At 33.4% G+C, this 14401-nt stretch overlaps 1 protein-coding gene across 1 annotated transcript in view; it reads left to right on the top strand.

Moving 5' to 3' along the window:
- The window catches only part of EIF3E (eukaryotic translation initiation factor 3 subunit E), a 47937-nt gene that overhangs the window by 14689 nt on the left and 18847 nt on the right, over window positions 1–14401 (top strand). Inside the window, exons 6-7 of the mRNA XM_040262139.1 lie at window positions 3608–3733; window positions 4397–4521. Coding sequence (XP_040118073.1) covers window positions 3608–3733; window positions 4397–4521 — 251 coding nt within the window. The remainder of the gene's footprint in view (window positions 1–3607; window positions 3734–4396; window positions 4522–14401) is intronic.

Genomic DNA, 14401 nt, shown 5'->3' on the forward strand with positions numbered 1-14401 from the left:
AGTCTGAAAATTTCTGCATGTGATTCATGTATGGGGCCTCCCTGGTAGCTCAGATAGATGGTGTATACTTTAAAAGTTTGCAGAATTTTTATATTTACTTTTGTAAAATATGAAGATCTCAGTTGGTTTCCTGTCTTTAAAAAATTCTGGATTGATCTTAAGCTTTTGTATCACCTGGCAAATCTTGTGATAGAACTCAGATGACATTCCAGTGGTTGAATACCATGGTCCAGATACAAAATTACTGTTTTATGTTAAGAATCAAAATACAGTGATTGGACAGTACTCAGAAATTAGGTGCAATTCACCTTAAAGTTTTTGTCCCATCTTGTGCCACAGAAAAATTGAGTTACATGGAGTTGGTTATTTCATGTTGGCATATTGATAAAGGCTAACCAAGCTAAGTTTTAAGCTGTTTTATTTTACTTTTTCTTTTGATATAGATAGACACCATTATAAAATCTATGTATTTGTTTGAGATCTTCTTAATAGCAAAGAAAATCCTATATTAGATTTGAGATAAATACTGTCGGTGTTTTTGCTTATTGGTTATTTAATTTTATTTTTTTGCAAAGGACCTGTTTTCATTTCTAAATTCTTTCCTAGTGGTTGATTAGTCTTTTAAATCTATGGTTAGGGAAACATAAGCTATGAAAGAACCATTGTAACTATGATCTGAGATTAGAATTTGACTCTCTGAGTGACCTATTGTAGGTTAGTGTTGTATAAATTAAAGCTGTGTGACCCTAGAATCTACTTTTATTTTAAAAAGATTTGGTGGCTTTTAGAAAATACCAACTAGTACTTAAATGCATCCTCTTTGCGAAACTTCTTTGAATAATACTGTAAGAAATTCATTAATTTAAATTGAAATGGTGGAATAAATTTGGTAGGAATTTTGGAAATTTTTTTGTTTTGAAAGTTATTATCACTGTATTTTAATTATTTTGTTATAATTTGTCCTCACTGTGGTCTTTGGTCTGGCTTCAAAATATAACCCCTCCCCTCATCCAACAGCTATTTGAAATAAAAGTAATTTTAAGATGCTCGGACTGTTGGTGATCATATTTGTGTATGTGATTCACTTAGAATTTAAAATTTCCTACCCTTCAGTACTTGTCATTCAATTTAAAGGTACTTGTCCTTGACTCAAGAAAGTTTGAGTAATGATGATTTGCTGGATTTTAAAAATCTTTTCATTTCTTTTTTTTTTAGTGTATTTATTTGTTTATTTTGAGTTTTAGAATCTTGACTGAAGATTTGGATCTGATGTGCTCTGCTTGTCACTGTAAAAGATGTGTATTTCATACATCGTTCATCCCATTTTAACATCTAAAATTGAGATGTGTCCTAAATTGACCTAAAATAATTAATACACCTTAAAATTGATGACATCTTAAATTTCAGTGAAATATTAGTACTTAGATTTCTTTGTAAGGATCAAACATCTTCTCCTTTGTAATTTGAACAATAGTTTTATGGATATTTGTGTCAAGTGTTTAATTTCAGTAAGTTTTAACATGCACATACCTGTGCAGCTACCACCAAATCAAGATAAAGAATATTTTACCCCAGAAAGACCCCTTGTTTCCATTTGCAGTCATACCTCATCTCTTGTTCCATCTACTGATTGGTTTCCATCCCTATTAGAGTGGCCTTCTAGAATTTCATATTAAGAGGAATGACATTTTTAAGCTTGTGCCTGGCATATTTTGACTAGCAAGTTTTTGAGATGTCTTTGTGTTATTGTATGTATCAGAAGTTTGATTCTTTACATTCTAGGAATATATTAGTTTTTCTGTTCATTCATTAATAAACATTTGGATTAGTTCTGGATTTTGTCTGTTATATTCATATACAAGTTTTTTTGTGGACATAAATTGTAACAATAATAAGAACCAGTGGTTTCATTATGTTTCCAATTTTAATTTGCAAATTCTTCTGTGCTATTTTCCTGTTCTAAGAGTTGGTTAGTGTTGCAAATTCAGTCTGCTATTTGCCTGATCTAAGAGTTTGCCTGTTCTAAGAGTTTGTTATATATTTTTCAGTATATTTGGGTTATTGCTGTCAAAGAAAGACTCAGTGTAGGCTGAGTTTGAATTATGTGTGGTTTTAATCCTCATTGTTAAGGCAACCTATAGTACTGTAGTACTCTGTATCGTCATTTCTATTCTCATTATTGTTTTGGTAATGACTCACATTTTCTGAGTTTTTATTATGTGTCAGATGATGATGTAATATTCTTTACATGTATTATATCATCTAACTCATACAACAGTTGAGGTGGGTTCTGATAGTATCTTCATTCTATAGATGAAGAACCTAAAGCTCAGATGGTTCAGCTGTTTGTAGTGGTAGAGCCAGAATTATTAGTGGTTGGATTTCCAGTCCTGCCCATACAATTTTATATAACTTGTAATTATAATATGTACTAATGGTACTTTACAATTAATACCACCGTGTAAATGCTTCAATGAAAAAGGTATTCTGCCTCCAGTACACTCACTTGCTTCTGCTGCTTTAGCACAGTTGAGAGTCATTATATAATCAGCTTTTCTTTGCCTTGTTCTTTGAGAGTCCAGCTTTACTTGTTTTTGTTGTTAACCTAGTCTTTATAGACGTTTGGGTTTATGATACTCTTCTGCCAATGGCAAGAGGAGATAGCATGGCCCTCATTTCTCTTTTTTTGTAGGTTAAAATTGCAGTGTGAAATTTATAGCTTTTATGAATAGAGGTATAATTTTCAACAAGTTATGCTCTCCATGCATCATTTCTGCCCTCTTTTTTAATGAAGATAAAATTTTATTTACCTTTCATGGTTTTAGGATTGTATAAGAAAATGAACTTTTGTTGCTCATTGCATATTCCTTTGATAATTATTAATGTTATTGGCCAATACACCTGCTTTTCTTTCTGTGACTTTTTCCATTTGTATTATAATTTGGAAAGCTTTTTGTTCTGAAAAACTTTTTTTAATTGTAAATGAGATCCACAAGTCTTTATTTCCATATCTTTACTCCAGAAAGTTTTAGCAACAAATTGCTTCTGTATCTTAACTCCTGGCAAAGATTTAGGGCTCTAAAATTCGATTAATTGTGTATGTGCTGTGCTGTGTACTTAGTCACTCAGTCGTGTCCAACTTTTTTCAACTCCATGGACTGTAGGCCACCAGACTCCTCTGTCCATTGGGATTCTCTAGGCAAGAATACTGGAGTGGGTTGCCATGCCCTTCTCCCTGGGATCTTCCCAGCCCAGGGATTGAACCCAGGTCTCCTGCATTGCAGGCAGATTCTTTACCATCTGAGCCACCAGGGAAACCCTGATTAAGTTATCTGAAATGGATTATGCTAAAACACTGGTGCTGTATCCTAGTTTTAGGTTACTCTTTATTTTCTGATCTAGACTGAATATCAAAGACCTGAGTATTTTTAGTAAATTAAGTTAAATGAAAGCTGTTTGAGTCAGCTTAACCAGTGTGATCCAAATAAAGGGCAGTTTGGGGAAGAGAGCTTTAGATTTTTTAGTAGGCTGGGTGGATACATAGGGTATAACATTATCTATTCCTCTGGAGTATTCAGAATATAATTAATTATGATGGCTTCAACAGGTTCCAGCAACGGATAGAAATGCTTTGAGTTCACTCTGGGGAAAACTGGCCTCTGAAATCTTAATGCAGAATTGGGATGCAGCCATGGAAGACCTGACACGGCTAAAAGAGACCATAGATAATAATGTGAGTTACACCTTTTTAAGGTGATTCTCTGAAATTTCTATGTATCCTTCATACTTTGATAGGAAAAACACTGTGTACTTTTAAAAGGAAGGAAGAATGGGAGGGAGGAAGATTAAACTAAAATGTTCACCTGACTTAAAAATCACAGTGGGTTAGTGGGTTGATTAATTTTACTGAATCTCCTTGAAGGAAGTTGTCAAACCTCTTTTGGCTCTTAGAGAAAATAACTCGGCTTTCATTTTTGTTAGAGCTATAATGCCTCTTTTACCTGTTTCAGTGGAAAAGACATAATACTCTTCCGCTACCCTTTATTGAAAGTCCTATGCAGAAGACATTTTTCATCTCCTATTAGTGTCTAATAAAACCTCTTTTATGGAGTATTTAATTTAATGCTTGCTTTTAAAAATGTTTTCTGAAATGAGTGTAACTTAGAGGCTCTGTAAAAATGGCTTAGTGGACATTGTTGAATTTGTCTTGGAGAACAGAGAAATTTTGCATGTCAAGGGTCATGTAGAGAGCAGAGTAGTCTAGGAGATTGGACTTTGATCATAATCACAGTGTGCATGCTTTAGAAGGTTCTCATTTTATATTAGCAATAATTTATTCCCTTTCCTCTTTCTCATATATTAATATTTCCTTTGTATACATTTTTTAATCCTTTAGTCTGTGAGTTCTCCACTTCAGTCTCTTCAGCAGCGGACGTGGCTCATTCATTGGTCTCTGTTTGTTTTCTTTAATCACCCCAAAGGGCGCGATAACATTATTGATCTCTTCCTTTACCAGCCACAGTAAGTTATTTCACTGTATTTTTAAAAAATATTTATTTGTTTATTTATTTGGCTGAACTGTGTCTTTGTTGTGGCATGGGGGAGCTTTTAGTTGTGGCATGTGGGATCCAGCTCCCCAACCAGGGATTGAACTGGGCCCCCTGCATCGGAGCCACAGTCTTAGCCACTGGACCACCAGGGAAGTCCCCACTGTATAATTTTCACTTTAATTATATGAAATCAAATGGAATTTTTAGAATTTAAAATGTACTTCTAACATTTAAATTTGTTTTCACGTTTTTTTCCCTTCTTCATGTGGTAGATGTGCTTGTTCATGGAAAAAGCTTACATATAACTCTTAAGTAAATTATTTGATAAAAGTACATTCTGAGCCCTTTAAAGTGCTCTTTAAGTGTGGTCCCTGGGCCACCAGCATCAGTATTTTGCAGAATCTCAGGCCTTATCCTAGAAGACCTGAATAGAATCTTCTATGTAACAAGAATCCAGGTAATTCATACTTCCATGAAAGTTTCAGAATTAGAAGGCTTTTAGGCTGTATTATTTGGAAGGAAGATAATACATCCCAAGAATCCCTTTTATATCATCTTTGCTCTATCATCCAGCTTTTGGTAACAAGAAGTACACTGCTTTGTGAACTATACTGTTCTATCATTAGGTAGAAGTCATTTTTAAAATTTATTCTTCCATTTGAGATAAATGCCTCTGAATCTTCTGCCTGTTATTTCTTAATATTTTGGTTGGAGCAACAGAAAACAAGACTTACTTTATGAAAATATTTCAGATACCTGAAGATAATTTTCCTTATTTTTCTTTCCTTCAAGCTAAATATATCTGGTTTTATCAAGTAATGTAGTTGGTTACGTTCTTTAGTATTATGGCTGCTGTTCTTAGATAACCACCAGTTTATCCATAGCCTTTAAAAAATCTGGATGTTTAAAATGGAAAGCTTATTCTAGAATATCTAAGCTTTATAGAAAGCAGTGGCAGTATTAGCTTCAGTGACCAGTGCATATACTTTTATTAATTTAACCCAAGATTTCATTAACTTTTGTTTCTAGGTATGACTTACTAACTGCATTGTTGGCTAAATCACACGTAAATACTTTGAGCCATATTTCTGTTATTTTTAACCTAAATTAAGATAGAGATCCTAATACGTTTCACTTGATTTCTGCTTATTGTTGTCTGTCAAATTAAAATTTTAATTTTTTTCTAAAATGTGTATTTACTTTACAGAAGTATAGTTTAGGAATTTATGGTGTAATACCCTTTTAATATAAAATCAGTGAATATTGAACAACCTGTATTTTTTGTGTGATTTTCTAAGTTTTAAAAATAAGGCAGTAGTACTCTAGCAATATTTTTGCATAAGTTGATGAAATATAATCATCTAAACTGATCACGTTAGTAACCATGTTCTCTAAATGCTCAGTTTATTAAGATTTTTAAGACTGAAATATTTGAGTTCTTCAGTTAAGTTGTTAACATGAACATCTAAACTTTAAATTTAAGAGAAATTGTTATTGGTGGTGATAAAGATGAAAAATATTTGCCAACCAAGAAGTGCCAGTAATTTTTAAATGTAGAAACAGGGAGCCAGTTTTAAATGGTATAAATTGTGTTTTCTGCATTAAATGCTAAATATTCCCCTAAATCTGGCAAATAGAAGCACTTTTATCAGAAATCTGCTTGGCCTATTTTCTGTATTAATATTATAACTTAAGTTCAGTGTTAGTGTATTTAGTCAGTATTTGCATGATAGTGAAAGTTACTCAGTTGTGTCCGACTCTTTGTGACCCCATAGACTATACAGTCCATGGAATTCTCCAGCCCATAATACTGGAGTGGGTAGATTTTCCCTTCTCCAGGTGATCTTCCAAACCCGGGGATCAAACCCAGGTCTCCTGCATTGCAGGCGGATTCTTTACCAGCTGAGCCACAAGGGAAGCCTTTGTATCATGATACACTAGTCCAGTTTGTTAAAACTGAACACAGGCAAGGAAGTTTTTGTAACAGGAAATTATTTTGATCTTTCCTTGAAAAAGCAAAAACTACATGGCATTAAGTGAGGTAGAAGACAGAGTATGATTCCAGCATTAAATTTTAAATGTAAATTACAAAAGAGAAAATTTTTTATAACTTACATGGTTTACAGTTATTTATTTTATTAGAGATTATAGCATTCAGGTATGCCATCTAGATTCACAATAGTCGCTAAAGCGGGCATAAAAGCTTGTTTCTATCTGAGCTGCTGTTCCTCCTTAAAGAAACCCTCTTTGTAGGAAATTGAAGGTTGCTCAGTCTTGTCCGACTCTTTGCAACCCTAGGAACTATACAGTCCATGGAGTTCTCCAGGCCAGATACTGGAATGAGTAGCCTTTCCCTTCTCCAGGGGATCTTCCCAACCCAGGGATCAAACCCAGGTCTTCTGCATTGCAGGCAGATTCTTTACCAGCTGATGCACCAGGGAAGCCCCCAGAATTTTATAGTTGGATACACTTTGCTGTATGTAATAATAGATTGTAATCTAGAAAGTTAAGTTATAGTACATTTGTTGCATTAAATAAGCTCTTAGAAAAGGTTAAAAAAGGAAAGTCACTGTGTACTAAAGTAAGATCGTACAAGGATGTTATATTTTTTTCTGACTTTTGATATAGGAAGCCCACAACTTTATTTGGTAGTATTTTAGGCATTTATTTGCAAAGAAAAAAGCTGAACCAACCTCAAAAAAACTGATGTATAAAACCAACATGCCATCATTTGCTATGAGAAGTGCTAAGAGGAACTAAGAACATGAAACATTGACCAGATTGTTCTGACCCTATAGGTTTAATATTTATATAGGAAGTTACAGAGTACAGAAGATTTCTTTATGAATACTTGGAATCAGGATAGAATATTAATTTATGTGACTAGAATGTTTAATAGCACGATCAGATTAACATATCCATTTCCACAATATTTTTGTCGCTAGGTCTATCCAGGATCCAGGTCAGGAACATGTTTTGGTGTGTATGTCACCCTAAATATTTGAGTGGGCTTTTCCAAGATTTGGTTTTTTCTGTACTTCTCTTTTTATGATTCTGTTTCAGATCACTGCCTCTCCATTTGCTCCCATCTTCTTTCTTTCCCGGTCCCTAGTGTTGATTTAAATATTTTTTATCAAGTTCTCAAGTCTTCCTGATAATGATAGTTTTCTCTTACTAAATTGATGAGTACTACCTATCTTTAATTTTAAACTATCCATGCATCTTATGAAAAAAGATGTTTTGTAAGAATTTCAAATTCAAAAATTAAGGATATAGTTCTCAGTATTTATGGAGATTAATCAGTCATGCATTCAAATGAGGAGAGATTAAAAATAAAATTGTCATGTAGTATTTTGCCTCCCTTCTGAATGATAAACCTGTAAGATTGTCTTATGAATTTATTAATATCTCTAAAGTCATGAGTGGAAGTATGAACCTTCCCTAAATGAGCAAGTTTTATTCAGACATTGGATACTGTAATATCTGGCTCTAATCTTGATACCTAGCAGGTGGGTTATAAGGACAGGTTTTCTTGTACAAAGTCATAGGGATCCCTAGGTATTGGCCTTCCACGCTACTACTTATGGGTGAATTGGCCTTCCACACTACTACTTACGGGTGAATTGGCCTTCCACACTACTCCTTACGGGTGAATTGGCCTTCCACGCTACTACTTATGGGTAGACTCACTCTCCTATAGTTTTTATAGTTACATGTGTATCCAGAGACGAATATTATTGAGCTGATTTTAAAAACAGTTTAAATAAAGTAAACAAGAAAAGTAAAAATATTGAAACCCACTAAAAATTCTATAATACAGATCAAGGGGAAATAGTATAGATTCATTCCTGACAACCTTATGGCTTTTATATAATTAAAACTATATTTAATTCCTTAGTAGAATCATTTATTATAAGTACTAGAAATATAAAGGTAGTAGTTGAGATAGCAGAAAGCTTTGCTGAAGATAAAAAATCAAACTTATAAAGGAAAACAATGCAAAAAATAGATTTGTTTTTTAAATTTTAAAGTAAGATAAAGGTTCATGGTTATAGAAATATAATTAAAATAACAACTTAGAATTAAGACAGTTAATTATGAAGCTATATTCTGTAAGTGGGCTTAATGCTTTCATTTGTATTTCCATGGTTTCATGTATAAAAAAGACCTTATGCCATTAAAAATTCTCTGAATAAGTTTTTAAAAACTAGAAATTTCATAGCGTGTGCTTCCTGGACAAAAATACAGTAAAACTGGGCATTATTAAAAGTTTTATAAATAACTGAATCAAAGAGATTAAGTATTGATAATTATGAAATACCTGCCACAGCAGCACTCAGAAATTAGTTAATAGCCTTGAATACTTGTTCAACTTTTAAAACCTTGATTAAAAGTACAGAAAAACAAAGTCAGTGAAAGTAAAATTAGCAATGTATTAGTAAATGTTAAACATTTTCATCCTCCCAACTCAGTATTACAACTTTAAAATTTCTCTAAAATACGGTGCTTATCATCTTCACTTGCCATAGGGTCAGGTTGCCATCATATTTTCTTCCTTATTAGTAATGTCTTAATGACATATTCCCATTTTTGCCTGATTATAACTTTTTCATGTGAGAAAACTCCCAGTTGGCTTGACAGATTATTGTTTCATTCATTTTCCTAGACTGCATATTCTTTGAGTAGGTTTTAGTAAGTAGTGTGTAATTTGCATTTGTGTCTCTACAGTCAGTGTGTCTTTTTCAATTGTCATTGATATATAGTAGGTATTAATGGAGAAAGTATCATATTTTTCTGTTTCTAATTTCTAATAGCACAGGAATAAGGGCTTCCTTGGTGGTGCAGAGGTTAAAGTGTCTGCCTGCAATGTAGGAGACCTGGGTTCGATCCCTGGGTCAGGAAGATCCCCTGGAGAAGGAAATGGCAACCCACTCCAGTATTCACAGGAATACAGTTTAATGTGGTTCATTGAGTTTATATAGATTGTGATTTCAGGCTTTTTTCAAATACAAAAAGTGCTGTGATGATGATTTATACTTTTGTCCTTGAAGTGAAAGTTTCGATGCCAGTGCTGGTTGAGTCTCTCACATCATTTACATTATCATTTCTGCCATAATTTATTCTGAATCTAAAATGGAGATGATTTACACGTTTGAAAAATGTTGAACTTTTAAATGTAATATAATATATAAGATAAGGTATCAAGTGTAAGCTGGAACAGTGTTCGTAGGTTATTAGAGATGAGGCTTTGCCACCAAACGTAGATGCTATTAGTAAGAAGAATGCATATGTAATACAATGCTCTCATTACTCTCCATTTGTAAAAAAAGATTTAAAGTCCAGTTAGCAAAAGAATGTTTGATTAGTTTTCTAAATAAAAAAAGTATATTTCCTAAGAAATTTCAGGTTTTACTGTTAACAGTCAACTAGATTGTGTCCAGAATTTGTCCTCACTTACCATCTGCCATTATTTTTCTGAAACTTCCTAATTGTTCCTGACAAGAAAACTTTTTTATGCAAGTATTTTACTTGCTTTAGCTTAGGATGATCTCTAAAAATCCATCCTCTGCAGTTATAATAAGTTTAGCCTTTCTGGAAATACCCTTTTCTTCTTTTTTGTACCAATTCAAAGCCTGCCTGTTTTTCAAGATCCAGCTCAGGTTTACTTCCTACATAAGGTCCTGTATATTGTGCCTGCCTTATACTTGGTTTAATTAATGTCTTTCTAAAAAAAAACTTAAAATTGCCTTATCACTCTAACTAGATTATAAGCATGTTTGAGAGGAGAATTTTATTTGGTGGTTTATTTTGTCTTATCCTTTGATTACTAAACGTTCTGACTTACAATCAAAAAATACTGTAAGAATACTTCCATAAAATTATACAATTAGAACACGGTTGTGCTAGAAAAAGAATAAACTTTCTTATTTGACCATCCTGAAATTGCACTTCAGAGCACAATAAATACTGAACCTCTTATTTAAAGGAAAAATAGTTTTAAGTTAGATTTCAAAAATAGAGAAGGTATAGGCTCCTTTCTTACATAGTTTATAATTCAAACAAATAACACAAGTAGCTTAAGAACATATTTAACTACATATAGATGTGCAATTTATGATACCAGTGAGACCTGGAGAAGTTAGAAGAAGATGAAAATTGATTTGACTTTTAAATTTTGATTGATAAGAAAGGAGGTGAATGATAGAGAAGTAAAACAGAAGAGCACAGTGGTTACTGGCAGGCTATTAAACAGCGATATCTATGGCTTTTTTATATTTGAACTAAATCATATGATTACTGATCCTACAGGAGTATAAACTAAGATGACTTGCCCAGAATCACCCTTAATCCTCACTCCCTTCCTTTTTGTACTGATCAGTATAGATAACTTACACCCAGACATAGACAGGATCACTTCTTTCCTAGCAGGTAGGAATTCCCTGCTTTGTTTGGAAGTCTGCTGTGGTAATGCTGTATACCAAAAGCTATGGACCACGAGCTAAAGATTGTGGCCCATTGCTTTTTTTCTCGTGGCCTGCAATCTGAGAATGACTTTTGCATTTTAAATGGCTGGGAAAAAAATAATATTTTGTGATATGAAAATTATGAAATTAGAGTTTTAATGTCCATAAATTTTTATTGGAACACACATTCATTGATCTATATTGATCTATGTGATCTGTGCATGTGTAGAGATAGATGGATATAGAGAGATACAGAGATGACCTGTATCTGCTTTCGGACAGTAACGGCAGAGTGGAATTGTTGTGACAGAGGTGGTCATACGTTGTTGCACTCGCCTGGCTTCACTGCTGCTCAGTGCTCCTTGAATCCCAGTGATGCTGTCCTAGCGCCTGGCCCTTTTCAAGTGTCAGGTATATCACTACACGGCAACATTTTACCAGTGCATACTCATCATGTCGACAGGAGAAAAGTGGATTTCAGATGTGCTTAAATTTTAAGGCACAATACAGTGGAAATATTTTGTTTCAAATTAGAAAGCAAAGCATTGAACTGACCGTGTAGATGTGCTGAAAGTGTACAGTGTTCATCCATATAACTAGGCCGTAAGCTCTCATTACAGTATTCCCAACTGATAACAGAGCAGCTCTCAGAAAAATTAGGAAATTTAAAACAATACTGCAGCAGAGTTTCCTCACAAAATTAAGGAAAATGAGGCTACAACTAAAGTATGTTTCTGAACAGCTCTTTTGTTAACCAAGTAAGGAAAGCCATTTTACTAGTTATGTTCAGTTGCAGCAGCCAAAAAAATCTGTCCAGAAAAAAAAAATTGGTTTAAAACTTACAGCCTTCTACTGAGAGCTGTTCCTCAGAATTGAAGATATTGGGAGCACATCAATAGTCAATTAAAAAATAAAGCATATGATTTTTTAGTGATTTCTTAGATTTTGTTGATAGATATTTATCAATATGGCTAGTTGGTTTGAGGAATCACTGTTGGATTTGAAGTGTCTGAAGAACATGCCTTTATGAATAGTTTATGGAACAACTACAGTTGAAAATATTTTCAGAGTTAAGAAAACATTAATTTAGTACAACCTGAAGTTACCTGCTAACTGTGTTAAAAATATTGGTGGCAGATATATGTGGGGGAAAAAATTGGTTATTATTGGACAAATTTACAAAGCTTGTGAAAATGTGAGGTGTTGAAAGCCTATAGTTATCCATTGCACTAAACATTTCCATGTATTTTGTGGAAGATTCGTGAATCCATGGTGTATTATTAAATCATTAGCGTCAACAGTCAACTTCATTTTCTGTTGTGGGCTTAACTGTTCATGGTCCCTGAATTTTTGTTTGATCGATAGAACATCTTGACTTTCCCTAGTACCACAATGATAAAATGGCTTTGCAGTGGCAAAGTTTTATTGTGACTTTTTCTAGGTTGGAGTAAGGTGGAAATTTTCTTAAACAAAAAATTGCCCTCAACCACTATGAGCAAGCCCTGGATGGCTCTGGAAGTTATGTTTTGCTATAGACTTAATGTTTCTTAGTTCAACCTAAAATTATAAATCTGAACAGTACTTATATGCAGGGTTACACTGCAGCAGGCATTTGATGATGAATAACATAGTATGAATCCTAAGTAATGTCTAGCTGCTTTAACCTTTCCTGTTCTTTCAAAAGTTTAAAGAAGAAATGAGACCTTCATTCCCACACAGATTTGTAGCAGATACATTTTTTAAGCTCAAGTTACATTTCAAAAAAGTTTTAGATCTCATTGTAAGTACAAAGGAAATTTCTGTGTATGAAAATCCATCTAACTGTGCAATTGAAATAGAAGTGATTTATTTGCAATGTAATGATAGCTAAAAGGCAATATCAAAAGATCTTAACAGAATTCTTAAAAAGCCTTCCCCAAGTGATATATACGCTAAATTAAAGTCTTATCATTGATACCAATGTTTGGTAGTACCCGCATACATTAAAAAATCATTGTCGGGTTAAATATGTAAAATCTCGTTACAGATTAGCATTAACAAACGTTTGTAATAAATTTTAATAGGGATCTCTAAATTTGAACCCAATAAGCAAAGTTACCCTATTAAGGGAATTTTACTATTTTTATTAGTAGACTTGAATTATGAATATTTGTAGTCAGCTATTATATTTTGAGTTTTTATAATAGAATATTTTAGAAATTTGTTTTATTTTTATATAGGTACCTGATTAATATTCTGAGACTTGCTTCTTGACCTTCAAAACCTAAAATATTCATTATCTGGTCCTTCACAATAATTTTCTAACCCAGCTGTATACTCACAGAGAGAGATGATTTCTTAAGGACATCATTTTCCAATAAAAACAGTGAAATTATACATGATGCAATAATACAGAGAAAGGATAAGTAAAGGGGGTGGGTTACCATCATATAAAATAAACTTTAATCTTGTATGAATAAATCTATGAATGAGTTCCATAAATGTCTACTAAAACTACCTACTTCAAATCTGATTAAGAAAACCAATCATGCTCTCCTATACACCATGTCTCTGGTAAGAGTATTGAGGCAGTCACTTGTACTGAACAACAACATTGCATTTAAAATTTTCTGCCTGAAACTCATACTTAATTTTTCAGATAATGAAGCTTTTAGCTGATTTATTTAGTTATCTTTTCTTAGAAATTGTTTTGTTCTTGAGTTAATGTTGATTATTTGTATAGCTTGCCTTGTTTAGAGGGAATTTAAAGAGGACTAAGTGGAACTAGATTTTATCTAAATGTTAGGTTATTATCAGATTGTAGGGTCCTCTGATGAGTTCAAACATTTTATGGGGTATCTACAATATGACAAAGTATAGAGATTTATTAACATTACAATCTGGGAGAACTTGGGAGATCAGGTTTCTCTGCTGGACCTTGAAGAATGGCTAGAATTTAACTTTCAGAGGGATGTGTTTGGGAGAGCAGTGGAGTGAGCTTTAAGAAGTGAGGAAGGCAGGAGGCAGTCAGTGGTGTGCTGGGAGATAGAGCTGGATGGGTACCTTGGAGCTTGAAGATTGAACTAAGAGAAATGGACTTTATTGACAAATATTTCCAACCTGGTGCTCAGAGGTTCTTACTGGATAAAAATTAGGGAGCTGTAAAAGGAAATTGAGCAGAAGAAATACAGGATAAATACCGAATGACCAGGGTGGTCAGCTGCTGGTCATCAGAATAGTTTCCAGTCTTCCATCCGCTGAAATTAATTGGTTTTAATTCAGTTTGTGTAAGCGCCTGATTCTCTTAATTATGAGGAGTGTTTTGCACATAGCTTTTCATACATTTGTTCTTACAGGTAAATGAAATCTTTTGAAACAGACTGATGGCTTATATAAGAGCCTTTCAAA

This window comes from Oryx dammah, unplaced genomic scaffold, assembly GCF_014754425.2.
Source record: "Oryx dammah isolate SB20612 unplaced genomic scaffold, SCBI_Odam_1.1 HiC_scaffold_19, whole genome shotgun sequence".
NCBI classification, from domain to species: Eukaryota; Metazoa; Chordata; class Mammalia; order Artiodactyla; family Bovidae; genus Oryx; species Oryx dammah.